This window comes from Stegostoma tigrinum, chromosome 37 (assembly GCF_030684315.1).
Source record: "Stegostoma tigrinum isolate sSteTig4 chromosome 37, sSteTig4.hap1, whole genome shotgun sequence".
Classification (NCBI taxonomy): domain Eukaryota; kingdom Metazoa; phylum Chordata; class Chondrichthyes; order Orectolobiformes; family Stegostomatidae; genus Stegostoma; species Stegostoma tigrinum.
The window spans coordinates 867,501-885,552 of NC_081390.1; the positions used below are offsets into that span (position 1 = coordinate 867,501).

Genomic DNA, 18,052 nt, shown 5'->3' on the forward strand with positions numbered 1-18,052 from the left:
AACATCCAGCCTGGGAATCAGACAGCATCTCAATCTCTCTCTTTTTCTCCACCTTCTGTGTGGGTTGGAATTGGGGGTGGGAGACTTCAGAGGCACTTAAAGGACAATCCTCAACCACTGAAGTAATTTTTTTTGTTTTTGTTAATTCAGAATTGTTGCCCTCGATGAAGTTGATGGTGAGCTGCTTTCTTGAACTGCTACAATGAATCCCTACAGTGTGGAAGCAGGCCATTCAGTCCATCACATCCACATGGTCCTTCCGAAGAGCATCCCACCTGGCCCCACATCCTTACTCCTTCCCTGTAACCCTGCATTTACCACGGCTAACCCACTCAGCCCGCACACCCCTGAACACTATGGGCAATTTAGCATGGCCAATCCACCCAACCTGCATATCTTTGGACTACAGGAGGAAACAGGAGCACCCAGAGGAAACCCACACAGACATGGGGAGAATCTGCAAACTCCGCACAGACAGTTGCCCGAGGCTGGAATCGAACCCAGGTCCCTGGTGCTGCAAGGCAGCGCTGCTAGCCACTGTGCTGCCCTGACGTGCAGTAAGTTGACCCATAATGCCCTTAAGGAAGGATTTTGACAAGGCAACACCAAGGTGAATAGCGAAATATTTCCAAGTTAGGATGGCGAGTGGCTAGAAGGGGAACACGTAGTGCCCTTGTCCTTTTAGATGGAAGTGGTCATAGGTTCAGGCGGTGCTGTCTCAGGAGCTTTGTGAATTTCTGTTATGCATCTTGTAGATGGCACACCCAGTTGGGTGCTGAGCATCAATGATGGAGGGAATCAATATTTGTGAATATGGTGCCAATCAAGTGGCTGCTTTGTCCTGGATGGTGTCAAGCTTCTTGAGTGTGGGGGCTGCACCCATCCAGGGGCAAGTGGGGCGTATTCCATCTCACTCCTGACTTGTGCCTTGTTACAAGTGACTGCAGTTTCTCCAGCGCCTCCCGAATAACAGTGCCAAATAACTGAAGTTACCTGGAATTTCTCAGTGGCTTCTTCCTTCTCTGCCTCCGTCACCCTGTCAGGATGAACTTGGAGGGATACTTTACGATATCCCCTTCGGACCTCTCCCTCCGAGGCTCCTGACCTCACACCCAAAACCTGGTACAGGTCTGAGGTCCCAAAGGCCTCCTCACACTGCTCCAGGAGACCCATGACCAAGCCAGCTGCAGGGACCTGTCGAGAAAGTTGTGTCAGTGACAGCTTCATCCGGAAACAGACCCAAAGGAGGCACACTCTCCCCGTCACTTACTCCTTCGATGCCACTCTCTCTCTCCCTCCCTCCCTCCCTCCTCCCCTTGCCCCCTCCGTACCTCCCTTCTTGTCCTCGTCTCTGTCTCTGTCTCTGTCTCGCACCCGCGGGGCTTTCTTTCTCTCTGGTTCACTTTCCCGCCACGGATGATTTGACGTAGCCGGAAGTGCTTCCGCGGATGGAGAGTAAGCTCCTCCCCTTGACCCCTGGGCTGGTCGCAGCCTTAAAGGGACAGGCCAGGATTTTACAGAATAGTACCTAAGGTATAATTACATGGGGTTAGAGGTAATTTATCAGTTTGAATTGGAATTGGCTAAACAACAGAAAGCAAAGAGTCGGGGTAAATGAGTCATTTTCTGGTTGATAAATAGTAACTGTTTGGGATTACAGTGTATGGTCCTTGGGGCCCTAAGTTTTCACAATCTATAGCAATACTTGGATGCAGAGTTAAAATGTTCTGTATCAAAAGTTACAGATGACACTAAAAGAGGTGGGAAAGTACATTGCAATGAAGAAATGAAGTTTAATGTAATATGTATGAGGCTATTTGTTTGGTCAGAGGAATAGAAAGGTAATTTATCATCTAAATGGAGAGAAAGTTAAAGTTGCTTCATTGCAAAGGGACCAGAGTGTCCTTGTGCATGAATTGCAGAAAACCACTATGCACGTACAACAGGTAATAAGAAAGGCAAATGGAAACTTTGCTGAAAGAATTGAGTTTAAAAGTAGGGAAGTCTTACTGCAATTGCTCAAGGCATTTTTGAGACCAAATCTGGACTATAGCATACAATTTTGATCCCCTTATTTTAAAAGGGATGTAGTTGCATTAAAGGCACTTCAGAGGAAGTACACTAGATTGATTCCAGAGATGAGGTGTTTGTATAATGAGGAGGAATTGATAGTTTAGGCCTATATTCACTTAAATTCAGAAGACTTCACTGCTAAAGGACATTGACAAAGTAGACATAAAAACTATGATTCCTCATGTTTATCAATCTACAACAAGAGTTCGTAGTATTAGGCTACTCAAATGCACTCAGATCCTGTGCAAACCAAATGGCTGGAATGTTTGCAAGCATCTTTCACTTTATGACGATCCAAAGTCCCCAACTGCTTTAAGAAGACGACCATGAACCTAGTGCCAAAGAAAAATCATGCAGTGTGCCTCAGCGTCTCTGTAGCTCTGAGTTCCATAGTTATGAAGTGCTTCGAAAGGTTTTTCTCCGTATCACCTCCAGCGTACTAAATTGCTTTGATCCTTTGCAGTTTGTCTACTGGCACATCAGGTCCACAGCAGAGGCAATCTCCAGGGCCCTACACGCTGGAACACCTGAAATAACAAGGGTAACTACATCAGGCTCCTACTTATTGACCACATTCATGTTCAACACCATAATTCCAAACAAACTCATCTCTAAACTCTGAGATCTAGTTCTCGGCCCCCTTCTCTGTAACTGGATCTTCAACTTCCTGACCCATTGACTGCAACCAGTAGGGGTAGGCAACCACACCTCCCCTGCCATAATCCTCAACACTTGTATCCTGCAAGGTTGCAGACTCAGCCTCCACTATACTCCATATGCACTCATGTTTGTGTGGCTAAATTCCACCCCAAATCCTTTTACAAGTTTGTTGATGATACCATCGTTCGATCTGAAACAGCAACAAGTCAGAATACAGTAAAGAGATGGAGTGATTAGTGGCATGGTGCAAAGACAGCAATCTCTCCATCAATGTCAGCAATGAAGGAGCTGGTCGTTGACTTCAGGAAGCGGAGTTGAGGTCACGCCCGTGTCTGCATCAATGGGGCTAATGTGAAGATGGTCAAGAGCGTCAAGTTCCTCGGAGTAATGATCACTAACAATCTGTCCTGGCCCACCCACATCAATGCAACAGTTAAGAAAGCACAACAATGTCTCAACTTCCTCAGGTGGCTAAGGAAATTTGGCATGTCCATAAGGACTCTTACCAATTTGTGTAGATGCAGCATGGAAAGCATCCCATCTTCTTGGCATGGTGCAGGAACTGGTCTTCCCAGGACCTCAAGAAACTACAGAGAGTCGTGAACACAGCCCAGTACATCACGTAGAGATAATGGGAATTGCTATGCTGCAGAATCCGAGGTAACAAGGGTCTAGGCCTGAAACGTCAGCTCTTGTGCTCCTAAGATGCTGCTTGGCCTGCTGTGTTCATCCAGCTCCACACTTTGTAATCCCAGTACGTCACATAAACCAGCCTTCCATCCATTGACTACATCTGTACTTCCCATTGCCTCAGGAAAGCAACTAACATAATCAAAGACTCCTTGCCACCCCGTATATACTCTCTTCCATCGAGTGAAAGATAGAGAAGTTTGGATACACAGACATCAAGAATAGCTTCCTCCCTGATGTTATCAGACTTTTGAACAGCCCTCTCAAATTTTAATTCTGATCTCTCTCTCTGCACCTTCTCTGCAGCTGTAACACTGTATTCTGCATGTTGCTCTGCTACCTTGGTGCACTTTGAATGGTCTGATCCGCCTACATAGCATGTAATCCAACACTTTTCACTGTATCTCGGTATATATAACAACAAATCGTATGTTCAAGGATAAAGGATGGTACATTTAAAACAGGGATGAGGAAAAATTACTTCTCTGAAAAGGGTCATGAATCTGTGGCATTCACTTCCCCAGAGTGCTGTGGATGTTGGGACATTGAGTAAATTTACGGAGGAGATAGACAGAATTTCAATTAGTAAGGGTTTGCAGGATTATGGAGAGTTGAAGTCAAGATGAGATCAGCCATGATCATATTAAATGGAGGAGCAGGCTTAAGGGGCTGAAAGGCCTACCCCCCATCCTCCTAGTTCTTGTGTTCTAAAGGGACAGCCTATGATGCTAAAGAGACAGGCCAAGTCCCAAACGGATAGGTCACTGTTTTAAGGAAACGGGCTGTTGTTTTGAAGAGACAGGCTAGAGAATCATAAAGTTTGTACAACATGCAAAGTGCTCATTGTGTTTGTGCTGGCCATAAATCATCTGTCTCTTCAAATCCCATTTTCCAGCACAAGGCCCTTAGCCTTGCATGCATTGGCATTTCAAGTGTTCACCTGAATAGTTCATTGTCTTGAAGAGTTTCTGGGTGTATCACCATTTCAGGCAGTGAGCTCTAGATACTGAACACCCTCTGGGTGAATAATATCCTCAAAATATCCTCTGAACCTCTGCTTCTTAACTTAAAACTGTGTCCCCTCATAATTGATCCCTCTGCTAAGGGGAACGCTTTCTCTGTGTCTACCCAGCTTATACCCCTCAGAATTTTACACCTCAGTCAGATCCTCCCTTAGCTTTCTCTGCCCTGAGGAAGACAAACCCAGCCCAATTGTTCTCTCCTCATCGCCGAAATGCTGCTGCCCAGGCACGCTCTCTGATGTAATCACATCCTTCTTACACACCATCAAGTTTGTGAAGGGACATGGACAGCAATCTTTTCTTTTTCCATGTGCTAAACTCTAATCAGAGCACAAATCAACAATATTTAAAAGTCAGAGATAATGGAAACTGCAGATGCTGGAGAATTCCAAGATAATAAAATGTGAGGCTGGATGAACACAGCAGGCCAAGCAGCATCTCAGGAGCACAAAAGCTGACGTTTCGGGCCTAGACCCTTCATCCAGGATCCAGAAACGTCAGCTTTTGTGCTCCTGAGATGCTGCTTGGCCTGCTGTGTTCATCCAGCCTCACATTTTAATATTTAAAAGTCACCTCAGCCTCCAGTCTGATCATTAAACAAGTTGAATTTTTTATTAGAGATAATAGGAACTGCAGATGCTGGAGAATCTGAGATAATAATGAGAACCTGGATGAACACAGCAGGCCAAGCAGCATCATAGGAGCAGGAAAACTGACATTTTGGGCCTCGACCCTTCATCAGGTCCCGAAACGTCAGCTTTCCTGCTCCTACGAAGCTGCTTGGCCTGCTGTGTTCATCCAGCTCTACACCTTGTTATCTTGAATTTTTTATTGCACATTTAATGTCATAAAATGTCCTACAATGCATAGGCCATTACCAAACAAAATTTGATGCTGACTGGAAAAGTGCACTAAGGACAAAGAGCAAAACTTAGGATTGGAGTTTGGAGCACTCAGCTGTTGTCCAATGCTTTGAGATTCCTGTAACTTGTGCAGCCAAATGTAAGAAGAACCAGCCAACTAACGACAGCGCTGGGGTATAAGGGGGCCATTCAAGTGGGGACTGTAACAAGGACTATAGTAGCAGTATGGGATAGTGTAGAAAAGACGTTAAATAAGAACGCCTTGCTGCACTATACAAGGCCTTGGAGAGCCACACCTGGAGTATTGTGTACAGTTTTAGTCTCCTCATCTCAGGAAGGGTGGTCTTGCTACAGAGGGAGGAAGGTGAAGGTTTACCAAGTTGATTTCTGGGAATGCAGGACAGGCATATGAGAAGTGATTGTGTCAGTTCAGATTGTATTCAGTGTAGTTTAGAAGTTTAATAGAACTATACAGGTTACTTGCAGGAAGGATGTTCTTGATTTTGGGGAGTCCAGAAACAGGGCTGATAGTTTAAGGATAAGGGGTGAACCTTTTAGGACTGAGATGAGTGGAAATTCTTTCATCCAGAGAGTAGTGAACCTGTGAGATTCATTTCCACAAAAAGTGGGTGAAGCCAAAACATTATGTTTTCAAGAAAGATATTCATGTAATGCTTGTGGCTAAAGGGATTAAGGGATATGGGGGTAATGGAATTAAGGTATTTAGCCCCATGATGAGCAACAATCATATTGAATGGTGGAGCAGGCTCAAGAGATCAAATGGCCTATTCTTCTCCTACCTTCTATATTTCTATTGGTCTCCAGTCAAGAGCACAGGTTATGTTACCTACCCACTGCCAGGCTAACGAACATCATCATGTTCACTTTGGTACAGCTTAATGAGGCCACACAGTACTTCATGAAATAAAAGGCACGTTTAGGGACAAACTGGGCAGATACGGTTGTGGGGGGTGTGGAGGTTTTAAACAGAGTAAAGAAAAGGAGTAATGACCAGTGAAGGCTTCATTTCTGGCTGAAAGCAAGTAAGAGCTGAGGAGGAGGTAAATATTTCTCCCACCACAAAGGGGTTAGATGCTTTTGACAATGCACTGTCTGAGCAGTGTTGTCCAGGAAACCTTGATGCTGTATTCAGTGAGATTCCAGACTCCTGTAATTTCAAAATCAGGAATAAAAGGCATGCTCAGCCAAAGGAAGCAGTTGCCGGGTGAAGCCAGCAGCAGCTTACAGTCTTGAATTCGAGAATCTACCTCAGCCACTGTGGGTGTGGTGCAAACTTAAAATTCAACCTTAGTAGTACCTTCTTAGGACACTGAGAGAACAACAAAATATCAGCCAAAGGAGCAAATGCCCATCCTGGCATATATGGTGCTAATTGTCAGGCTACAAGAGAGTACTCAACAGGTTGGGCAGTGATCACAGCACAGGGAAGGGAAGCAGATCAATAAGTAATTGTTGGTAACATTCATGAGATCAGATCACTGACATTCTAATCTGGAGGAGTCAGAGACAAACATTTCTGAATTTATTTTTTAATACCCCCCTGTCATGACAGGGAATCTCTTCTGCCAGTCCCAGAGGATGAGTTGATTGAGGGAAACACACACACACAGGTCTGTATGCATGTGTATTTCTCTATATAGGAAAGATGCAGAGTGTGTAGTTATGATATTGCAGGCATCACGAGTGTCAAGGCAGGTTTGATAGACAACTATTCTTGCTAATCACCTTGTCATATCCATGTTTCATTCCATCTTTCAGTGCCACCTGATACTGAAATAATCTTAATCTTGCTCTTGTAATGATTCAGTTTCCATTGTACGTTATAGTTGGTGCTGCAGTCCAATATAGCGATAAATCCTTACCAGAATAAAGAAATGCATTCAACTTGTGCATAAATTCAGCAGCAAAATGAATGAAGATCCTAGTGCAAATCTACTGGTTTTTAAATTTTATTTTATAAAACATCTTGAAGGAATTTAAGCCACAGAAACATTATCAAAAGTATATTAACAGTGCTTTTCACTTATACCAAAGGTACACATTGCATCATTCTGTTGATGGCGATTTTTGATAGTCAGCCAACTCTGACATGAGGAGACTGGTTAATGACAGCAGGAGACTTCTTCCAGCAAAATAAATTGATATCTTTAAAAGTGATGATTTTAGCAATCATCTGCTTTATGTGGAAGCGTTCTGTTTAGGATAGAACTGGCCTGAACAAAATCATTCAAAAGGCACTCCAGCAATACAGCTTCATTGATCAAAGTTTAAACTAATCAGCGCATAATTACTCCTACAATTTTTGCATCTTACACTATAAAATCATAAATTAAACAAAGAAAAAGATAAATAAAACAGATCAGTACAAGATTGAGAGGGAAACTGAGCACTGGTGACTCAATCTCCTGCTGGTTATCCAGTCCCCACAAAACACTGAGAAACATCAGTTTGGAATTGCAGAGTGTGGCTCAAGATGAGGCTCCTCTCGATAGACTGTGGATGTTTCTTCCCCAAAGTGACCACATTTAAAGGTAGACATTCCCCTTTTTGTTTTTCCACTCTTCTTCTGCAATGAAATAGTGAGGCCCAGGCAGGTATCAGAGGTCCTGAGAGAGGGTAATGAGAGAGAGCTTCCAATTCAGAACCAGTTTGTGGCCCTTTCCTGGTGAAGTACCCACATTATCCAATTAATAACACTGGAGTAGGGTTGGTGTCATCAGGAATATAGTGGTTTACACAGTAGGTTGTGTGGAGACCCTGAAACCTGACCAGTGTGGACAGGAAGGTAGGATGAAGGAGAGAATTGGACCCATTGTCAGGCTAGCTCTTCATTGTGCCCTCTCTCAGCCTTGCTCTCCATCAATGAAACCCAGTCACAGGGCCAACACAGCAAGAGACAACATCCAGTTGTGTTCTTTATTGAATGTGAACTCTTCAGCACAAACATAAACGTGTAAACATTAATCTGTTGTTTTATCCACACCGAAGTCTGTGCTTCACCCTTTAGAGCACTGAGGGGAACTCCACAGCAGAAAAAGGCAATTAGTGAGTGAGACTGAAATAACCAGTCAATCCCGACACACTGGGATCAATGACAAAATCACCTGTCAATTTTCAATTGTTAATAAAAAGAGGCCAGAATCCAAAGGTAGGCAAATAACAAACATGTTCTTTTTAAAGGTATCCTTTTTAAAGGATCAGCTTGTTACACTTTGTAGGAATGATGATCTCTTTCTTTTAATTCTCTCAGTTTTGTAGAAACATGAGATCCTGCTCCCTGTTAAATCTGTTGGTCACTAGTCTGGGCTGTGGTACTCAAATGATCTTTTGAGCTGATGACCTGTTGTGAGCCGCTCTCATAGGCACTGTCCACGGATTGCTTCGCATCTGCAAGAAACAGGCTTTCTTCAATCACAGCTTCCACAACAGACCAGGGGACATAGGGTAAAAGCCTGCACGCCAGACCACTCGCCCCCAAAACCTCTCCAGTACTCCTCATTCCTTACCCCGCACCCCGCACCTCCCACCCCCACCCCAACCACCGCATTTCTCCTTAGCCCCAGAATCCACACTGCCCTCTAGCCCCTAACTTTCAATGACTGTGGCTGTATGAATCAGGTTTGGGAGATGGCCACATTGAAAAGCACGGGAGCAATGTTCCTTCACTCCATCATTCCCTTTAAGAGCACATGAGACATACCTGATGACTGAAGTGCTTTATATGTTTCTGTTTTCTGGATTATGTTCACAGCTGTCTTCAATCCCAAACACTGTAGTGCGTTAACTAACTGCTCGATTGTTCCACCTGAAATCTGAAGAGACACCGAGAGAGAGCGTTTCAGCTTCGGTTTTCAATATTGAGCTATCACGTCAGAATATTTGAAACCATATTCTGTCAATGAGTAAACACAGTAAGCCACTGGATAGTCCTGGTGTGAATTTACAGGATTGAGACAGGGCAGTGAAATAACAGTCTAGCAGGAGGTGGTCATAGGAAACAGGAATTTGCTGCCTCAAAGATTGGCCTCCTGGTTTAAGGCTCTTCTCCATGCTATAATCCTGGTGAACAAACACAGGTCACATGCAGGAGGTACAAGAAGGTATATAGAAGTTAGATGAAATATTGGCCTTTATCCCAGACTGATTACTATGTTTAATTCTGGGCACCACACACAGGTTTGGGTGTACTTGCCTCAGAGAGGGCAGCACAAATTCAGCATAATTAAACCAGACCAAAGAGTGTTTTCTTTTGGAAAGGGGATTCCTGGTTCCTTTGATCATCATTTCACCAGACTGCTCATACACTGGCCATGTTTTAGTCTTATCCAGGTCTATGTTCTCGTCCCACCTGCATCCTCCTAAGAGTGTCATATCCAAGCTTACCTACAGAATTCTGTATTATCTACAGAATTCTCTGTAAGTCCTTAATACATATGAGTTCCCACAGATCATAGGGAATTTCACTATTCATATCCCAGAAATCAAGAATGCGTTCCCTTTATCCTAACTCTGAACATGAATTGTTGCAGTGTAAAAGCAAGCCATTAGGCCCATTGTGCCTGCACCAGCTCTTCAAACAAGCATCATTACCTAGCACCAATCTTCTGCTTTATCCCCATATTTTGTACAATATTTCTTTCCTTCTTCTAAACTCATGAGACCATAGGAGCAGAAAAAGGGTGTTCAGCCCATCGATCTGCTCTGCCATTCAACAAGATTGTGGTTGATTCGATTATCCTCAACTGCATTTTCCTGCCCCTTTTGCCCATAACCCTTGATTCCCTTACTAATAAAAACTAGCTATCTCAGTCTTGAATATACTTAACCTGCAGCCTCTACACTCCTACCAGACGAAATGGTGGAGGTGGGTACAATTACACCAAAGGCATTTAGATGGGCCAAATGCTGGCAAATGGGACTACATATGGAATGTTCTTCCCCAGAAGGCAGTGGAGGCCAAGTCTCTGGATAGTTTCAAGAAAGAGATAGATAGAGCTCTTAAAGATAGTGGAATCAAGGGTTATGGGGATAAAGCAGGAACAGGATACTGATTGTGGATGATCAGCCATGATCATAATGAATGGTGGTGCTGGCTCGAAGGGCCGAATGGCCTACTCCAGCACCTATTGTCTATTGTCTATAGTGTGGACAAGTTGGAATGAAGGGTCTGTTTCCCTGGTGTGCAACTCTATGATTCTTCTGCAGTAAAGAACTTGACTGATTCATTAAACTCTGAGAAAAATTCCTTCTCATCTATGACTTAAATAGTTAACCCCTTACTCTTGAGACTATGGCCTCTGATCCTAGACATATCACATGGTTAGGACTCTTTCACAAACCCCATTTTTGCTAGTGACCTCTTGTGGATCCACATCAAATGCCTTCTGAGTGTCCCCTTAGACTCTTCCCTATTGACTGTGGGTTTTGATAGGGGTATTAAGATGCTGGAGGGATAGGCCTCAATGGGAAAGTGAGAGAACAAGATGCAGTTCAGTGTAGCACCTTCTTTTGCTGAAAGTCTTCAGCACAGACTCAGCATTGAACACAGGGGCTTCAATTGACAGTTAAAATTAGGACCCTTCCCATAAAACACTTTGTTCATTTAGACCTTCGAGAGTCGTGACCGAAGGAATAATCAAAAATGATTAATCTTTATGAGCAAATCTGACCTTTTCCCATTGTGTTACTGGACTGTACAGTCGGTGTCAATACAACTGAGAAACAAATACCAGGCAAACATACGTCAAAATTATCCAACAGTGACTTGCTTGGAGACTTGGCACTTTTGAGTAAGTCAGTAAGAGAGCCAAGGTTTAGATTCTCTGCCAGTTTCATCCAGTCTGACCCTGTCACCTCCTGGTTTAACACTTTGTTCAGTTCTCCCAGGGTTTCAGAACCCAGTGATGCAATATTGCCTGTGAGAAAACAAGAGCCAGCAGTTAGTTTACAGTCCAAATAACCAGGGCCTCAAAAACACCCCGAAGGAAACGTGCAGAGGAACTGCACTGGGTCCAGTTGTCCTCCCCTGAAACCTCAGCCAAATGTTCAGATTCTGCAACCTGATGCAGATTAGGGACAGTGAAATAGGTTCACGCAAAGGCCTCACTGGTTGAGGGAGGCAGAGCATTGCCAAGAGGCCTGGTCCACAGTGGAGGAGGCCTACCTCAGAACAGATTAAGTAATGAAGTTGAACAGCAGTGAGCAGAGACTCAGGCAGATTGTGGAGCCCACTCTGATTCAACACTCAAAGTCTGTACCTAATTATATTACGATCACTATTTCCTGACTCTTGTCCTCTGTTTACATCAGTTATTTCCCTTGCTTCATTTTCTAGAACCGGACCAAATACTTTGTTGGAATAGATGCACAGTAATTGAGTGCAGCATCCTTGACAGAGCCTAAAACACTGTTCTGTTCCTTGATCATAAACATGAGATTTGGTCCACTCAATGTCACAGGGTCTGTATGAATGCTTTTTCTCCTAAGTTCATTGGTACCATGCAGTGACAAAGCAGAGAACCAGAAACATCGCTCATGAGGGTGAAAGTCAAATATGTTCCTTGGAATGGAAACAACATTCAGACTGACTTTGTCTGCAAAGTCTGATCAAGAGAAGAATATTGGTCAGAGCATTCCCAAACTGAGAGATCAGGGACACAGTGACTAATTATTGAGCTATTATTTCAGATTAGGAACAGTTTCAATCTTCTATCTTTTGCCTAAGACCAGACAGGAGATTACTGAAGAGTGAAAGGAAAGCTGTTAGGAGTTATGCAGAATGGGTTCCCATAGTACAGTGGCTGGTGTGGGTCGTTACTGAGCACATGGTGCCCAGGGTTAGAATTGAGAGGCAGTTACCTTGCTGGCGTTCAGGCAATTTTTGATCCCCATCCTTCCATTTTGAAGTTTCTCCCAGTAAGATATCACGAACCTGTACAGAGCAAGACAGACAATCAGTTTCTGCAACGCAGTAAAAGGTACATTCAATTCAAATCAAAAACAAGATCCTTGTGATTTTTGTAATGTTCAAGCCCTCAGTTTGTCATTCCTGTGTCAGCCATCTTACCAAGTTTCCTTTTGACTAATCATAGCCGGTTCTTAAATCTACATTTCCCAATGGCACTAGGCTGCCTGACCCTTAATCATCATGTTCCTTTATTACATTTCTGCTCATGAAAATAGGAGCAGAACTGTAACAAAGGAACACGTTGATAAATGAGTAGTTAAAACTGTGGCACATGGAGTCTAATGTGGAGAATGAGTGTCATCCATTTTAGACCGAAGACAGAATTATGGAGGAACTGAGCAACTTGGAATCTATTTGCAGAAATTGGGAAATGTCAGTAGTCTGGTATATAAAAAAAAAAACTTAGAAATGATAATGGGATGCTCCTTTAACAAGGCTGAGATACATCAGGGCAAAAGTTCTGTTACAGTTGCTGAGAGATCTAGCTAAGCCTGATCTGGAATCCTCCCTTCAGTTCTGGGCACTATTCTGGAGGAATAAGCTTAGAGGGGCCGCAGAATAGATCAATACTGACACTAAAAGGGCTAGATTGCATAGACAGGGATTACATTGTGTGGTATTGTTAAAGATTAGCTGAGGGGTGGAATCTAATTAGCTGTTGTTCAGATGGCCTGATCCCTCCTCAAGTTGTCCACATACCTTCTCACAGGCAGTGATATCGAGAGGCGTGTGCCCATGGCAGATCTCCTGATCCGATTCATCCTCTTCCTCCAAATCTATTTTGGGTTCATAATTTTCTGCATATTTATCAGCTCCTGCAGTTGGTGGTGGGAGAGATGAAGATTAAAGTCAAACAGATCGTTCAGTCACTAATATATTCTGATTACCCACAATTAGTAAGCTGTGGCCTGAGGTGGGAGTTGGACAGAGGGTTCGGATATTCTTGCACAAGAGTGTGACAGAGCTTTGGAGAGAATGAGGTGGGGTTTGGGGAGGAAGCTCGTTGCAGATGGTTGGATCATAACTTGGGTGCAAGATCAACGAGCCCATGACAGTGAGGATATTGGCATCATTCCCCTGAATGGGTTTTTACATATGACTGGGGGAACTGGAGCAAAGGAGGAGCAGATTTACTCAATTTTAAAACTAAGAAGTGCATGGATTATCAGTTGTCTTCCTCAACATGAGGAGACAGTGATGAGGGGGCATCAAATTAAAAACAGAAGGAAAGATAGGAGCAAAAATTCCTGCATAGACCGTATTGAAGCAGAGATGGTTTTCCCTCAGGCAGGAAGTTTTGGTCTTTTAAATGAAAGAAATAGGCTGAAATAAAGATGAAGACAAAGGGCTAATGTGAAAGCTACAGCAAGAACAGTCAGACACAATGATCCCAAGGGGCTGCTTCTGGTCTGTAAACTTCAATGATGCTGTGGCTCAAACAAAGATACAGTCTCAGCAGAGTAGAAATCAAATGACAACTAGACTTCCCTTTCCTGTGTTTTCAGGAAGTGGAACATTCAGACACACAGAGGGTCTCATATGGTGTCTAATTTACACTGTGACTCTGAGGGAGATTTGGCCCCATCAAGTGTTGAGAACATGAGTGAACAAACCTGCAGTCAGCAGCATAGCTGTGAGAGCTGGGAGACCGTATCCTGCAGCCAAGTGAAGAGCAGTGTTCCCCTCAAACGTAGGCCGGTTCACCTCCACTTCAGCCTGGGACAAACAGCAACAAATCATTATTAGAATCGTCTGCTTGGCACAAGGGTTTACAAACAGATCAGCAGTTGATCCTTTCAGCACAGTCAGACCAACTGTCTTCACTCTCTCAGTTTGAAGGATCCGGTCTGACTCGGGGCCTGAGAGCTTCATTCCTCAGGGAATCTCTGTCTCCATCTGCTCCCAATCGTGCTGTTTTAAATGCAGGACTAAGGGAGATGGACAATGAACAACAGCAAATAAAAACCAAAAGAACTGTAAAGAACTGACTGCTGTAAATCATAAACAAAAGCAGAAATTGCCAGAAAAGCTCAGCAGGTCTGGCAGAATCTGTGGAGAGAAATCAGGGTTAGGATGGGTCACTTGGCCCAGAATGTTAACTCTGACTACTCTCCACTTAATGAACTAGAGCATGTCAGTGGGTGCACAGAGAGAGTGAGAGAGAGCGAAAACAATGATGTGAAAATAAAGGTCTCATACAGTCATAGAGATCTCCAGTCAGCACTTGGCCCATGTGCACTTGCGATGCGAGGTCCATCTAACTACTTCTTATACACACACAAGAGAAACAGAGTGTACAAGGGAGTGAAAAAAGTGTGTGAGAAAGAAGGTATGAGTGAGAGAGTGACCAAGTAGCAGTAGAAGCATGAATACAAACCATGGGGAAGTGACAAAGTGACTCAGACGAAAGAGAGAATGAAAGATTGATAATAATCAGAAAGCAGTAAGAGAAAGCAGTGAACAGAGTAAATTGTGGCAGACTTAAGGTATTAAATGCTGAAATAAAGATGCATAAAAAGCTGTGAGAACTTTGGTGGGGCCTGACCTTAGCGAGAGGTGGATTAAGGAGGCTGGTAAAGCAGCAGTCTGAATTGGGGGAGAACATATCACAAAGAATTGAGGACTAGTTTCTGACTTGCAAAATATGGATATAAAACTTTAAACACTTCAAAAGCAGCTTAAGTGACAAGACCCCTGCCTCCATAAACATTGGAACATGCAGAATATTGTAGCTCATTCATTGGAATGCTGTTATACTCGCCCCATCATTCATCAAGCTCTCTTTAAGGATCTCAGAAACACCAATCTATCCATCCCAGTAGGCTAGTGACCAATACTGCACACTGGTAGTAGGAACTGCAGATGCTGGAGAATCTGAGATAACAGCTGGATGAACAGGGTCTAGGCCTGAAACGTCAGCTTTCCTGCTACTATGATGCTGCTTGGCCTGTTGTGTTCATCCAGCTCTACACTTTGTTATCTCTCTACTGCATACTGATATACGTCCGGAAAACATCACCTCGGGAGACCCTGGAGAGCACAGACTTCTTGGTGATTGTAACGTGTAGTAGAAGAAGTAGGTCATTTGGTCCATTGAGTCTGCTGTGCCATTCAATGGGATCATGACTGATCTGATAATCCTCACATCCACTTCCCCGCCTCTTCTCTTACTGACTAAAAATGTGTCTTTTTTGGCCTCGATGTTAAGCGCGAGAGAACAGGCTGGTTAGCAACCTACAGAACACGTGCTGGCGGAGAAAGGACATGGAGGTGAGTGCCCCATGTTCAACTGCAGAGACACCATTACCATGTCTAACATGACTTACTTCCAACAAGAGGTGCGCAGCCAGATTCAGACTCTGGACCTCCACAGCCAAGTGCAAGGGCGTTCGGCCACTCTTCTGTTCAGCTACGTCTTTATCGGCTCCTTTGTTCAGCAGAACTTGCACCAAATTTTTATTCATGGCTTTCACTGCCAAATGCACAGGGTACAATCCTGGAGAAAGAAGGGATCAGATCAGGCACAGTCGGTTAAAAATGGACTCTCCATGATTGGCTAAAAAAAATTATGTTACACATTTGCTGAGATTTTACATCTTAAAAAAAGGTGTAAGTTTGGGGTTATAGTTGATCTCCTTTATGTCCTGTGGTATTGAACCTTGCTGGGCATAGCTATTAAGAGGCCAGAAGTCACCTCGGGATGCGGACACAGTAACACAGGACAGGTACTCTTCACTTGAGCAGCCATGCACAGGATTGTGCATGAAGGTCAGCAGCAGGAATCCCAACCTCTCTGGAATACAAGGGAAACTGGGAAAATTGCAGTGGTCCCACCATTGGAGGGGAGGTCAGTTAACTCCACCACCACCAGGGGTCAAACCTGGGCTTCTGTGCTTTGGCAGCTTGTGTTAGACCAGGGGGAGGTGATGGCCTAGTAGTATTACCGCTCGACTGTTAATCCAGAGATCCAGATAATATCCTGGGGAACTGGGTTCAAATCCCTCCATGGAAGATGGTGGAATTTGAATTCAATAGATATTTGGAATTAAGAGTCTAATGATGACCATGAATCCATTGTTGATTGTTGGGGAAAACCCATCAGGTTCACTAACGTTCTTTAGGGAAGGAAACTGCCATCCTTACCTGGGCTGGCCTACATGTGACTCCAGACCCACAGCAATGTGTTTGATTTTTAACTGCCCTCTGGGCAATTAAGGATGGGCAACAAATGCTGCCGGACCAGCGATGCCCTCATCCTGTAAGTTAATAAAGCACAGAAACGGTGGTGGACGTTATAACGATGGGTTTGTGAACATTACCATTACAGTCTGGCATTTTCATCAGCCTGCTGAGGGCCTGAGGTTTGACATGTTCCAGCAGTAATTCCACCATCTTCTCATCTTTTCTGTGAAGAGCAAGGTGGAGGATAGAGTTTCCATGACGATCCAAAATAGTGGCATTAGCCCCAGCAGTGAGTAAGACCTCAACAATCCTGTGTTGCTGGGTGATCACTCCAAGGTGCAAAGGGGTCTAGGATACAGAAAACAAAGCAATCACAAAATGTTTGAGGCTTACAGCACAGTGATCAAAGTGCTAACCCTATTCTGTCCCTGACCTGGGAGGGTTTGATGGGGTACAGTACAGAGAGAGCTTTACTCTGTATCTGACCCCATGCTACCCATGACCTAGCTGTGTTTGATGGGAGACAGTGCAGCGGAAGCTTTACTCTGTATCCATGCTGTCCCAGTCCTGGGAGTGATTCATGGGGACAGTTGGAGGGAGCTTCACTCTAACAAATCCCTATACTGTACCTGTCCAGGGAGTGTTTGATGGGGAAAATATTGAGGGACCTTTATTCTGTAGCTTATCTTGTGCTGTACATGTCCTGGGAGCATTGGATGACAATAGTGTAGAGGCAGCTTTACTCTGTATCTAACCCTGTGCTGTACCTGTTTTGCGAGTGTTTGTTGGGGCAGCGTAGTGGAAGCTTCACTCTGTAATATAACCCAATAGTCCTGGGGGCAGTTTGATGGGGACAGTGTAGAGACAGCATCACTGTATATCTAATCCCTGTGGTCTTGTTTGCTATATGTGTATATGTTGTCTTTGCTATATTTGAATGTGACACCTTCAGTGATCTGGATTCAGAAATTGGAAGTAGAAGAGCCACATTTCTATGTACAGCAACTTGATGGGTAACTAATTGATGTGAAATGTAATAAGATGCCAGATTACATTAATAAGGCTGGAAGGATAAGCATGTAAACGTCAAATCAGCTTCAATCTGAATAAATGTCGGGTGCAAAGGAAAGCAATTCCAAAACCAAATATAACACTGAGCCACATAGAGAAATGTTAGGTCAGATGATCAAACCTTTAAGTCATACAGGTTTTAAGAGATCATTGGGAATATTATTGTACAGAGACCAACCTAACGTTGATCATTGGGAATGTTGATGTACAGAGACTGACCTGACGTAGATCATTGGGAATGTTGATGATGTTCTGCCCTGGAATACTGACGATAACCTGGAGCAACTGCTGAACGACCAGAGGCTGTTGATGGATGATGGCCAAATGTAATGAACTGTTGAGGCAAGACAGCCCATTAAAAGTGCAGCTCAGCACTGTATGCAAATAGTATCTGGAACAAAGTGTCAGCCTCAGATAGCACTGAGACATTTTGTTGACCTGATCTGGGGGAGCTGTATGGATTGGATTGGCTCCTCCCTCTGTGTTCACCTTTCCTCTGTGGG

General features: G+C 43.9%; 2 protein-coding genes across 5 annotated transcripts in view; both read right to left on the bottom strand.

Annotated features, from left to right (window-relative positions):
* Nucleotides 1-1,439, bottom strand: part of dnajc9 (DnaJ (Hsp40) homolog, subfamily C, member 9) — an 11,638-nt gene extending 10,199 nt beyond the window's left edge. Inside the window, exons 1-2 of the mRNA XM_048563580.2 lie at nucleotides 1,332-1,439; nucleotides 994-1,194 (exon numbers count right to left, since the gene is read on the bottom strand). Coding sequence (XP_048419537.1) covers nucleotides 994-1,173 — 180 coding nt within the window. The 5' untranslated portion in view covers nucleotides 1,174-1,194; nucleotides 1,332-1,439. The remainder of the gene's footprint in view (nucleotides 1-993; nucleotides 1,195-1,331) is intronic.
* Nucleotides 1,440-7,300: 5,861 nt separating this feature from the next.
* The window catches only part of LOC125467469 (nuclear factor NF-kappa-B p100 subunit-like), a 187,847-nt gene continuing 177,095 nt past the window's right edge, over nucleotides 7,301-18,052 (bottom strand). For all 4 annotated transcript variants that reach the window (XM_048563313.2, XM_059640406.1, XM_059640407.1 and 1 more), the window contains exons 15-23: nucleotides 17,769-17,883; nucleotides 16,616-16,826; nucleotides 15,623-15,792; nucleotides 13,910-14,012; nucleotides 12,996-13,111; nucleotides 12,188-12,260; nucleotides 11,072-11,244; nucleotides 9,030-9,141; nucleotides 7,301-8,716 (exon numbers count right to left, since the gene is read on the bottom strand). In XM_048563313.2, coding sequence (XP_048419270.1) covers nucleotides 8,610-8,716; nucleotides 9,030-9,141; nucleotides 11,072-11,244; nucleotides 12,188-12,260; nucleotides 12,996-13,111; nucleotides 13,910-14,012; nucleotides 15,623-15,792; nucleotides 16,616-16,826; nucleotides 17,769-17,883 — 1,180 coding nt within the window. In that variant the 3' untranslated portion in view covers nucleotides 7,301-8,609. The remainder of the gene's footprint in view (nucleotides 8,717-9,029; nucleotides 9,142-11,071; nucleotides 11,245-12,187; nucleotides 12,261-12,995; nucleotides 13,112-13,909; nucleotides 14,013-15,622; nucleotides 15,793-16,615; nucleotides 16,827-17,768; nucleotides 17,884-18,052) is intronic.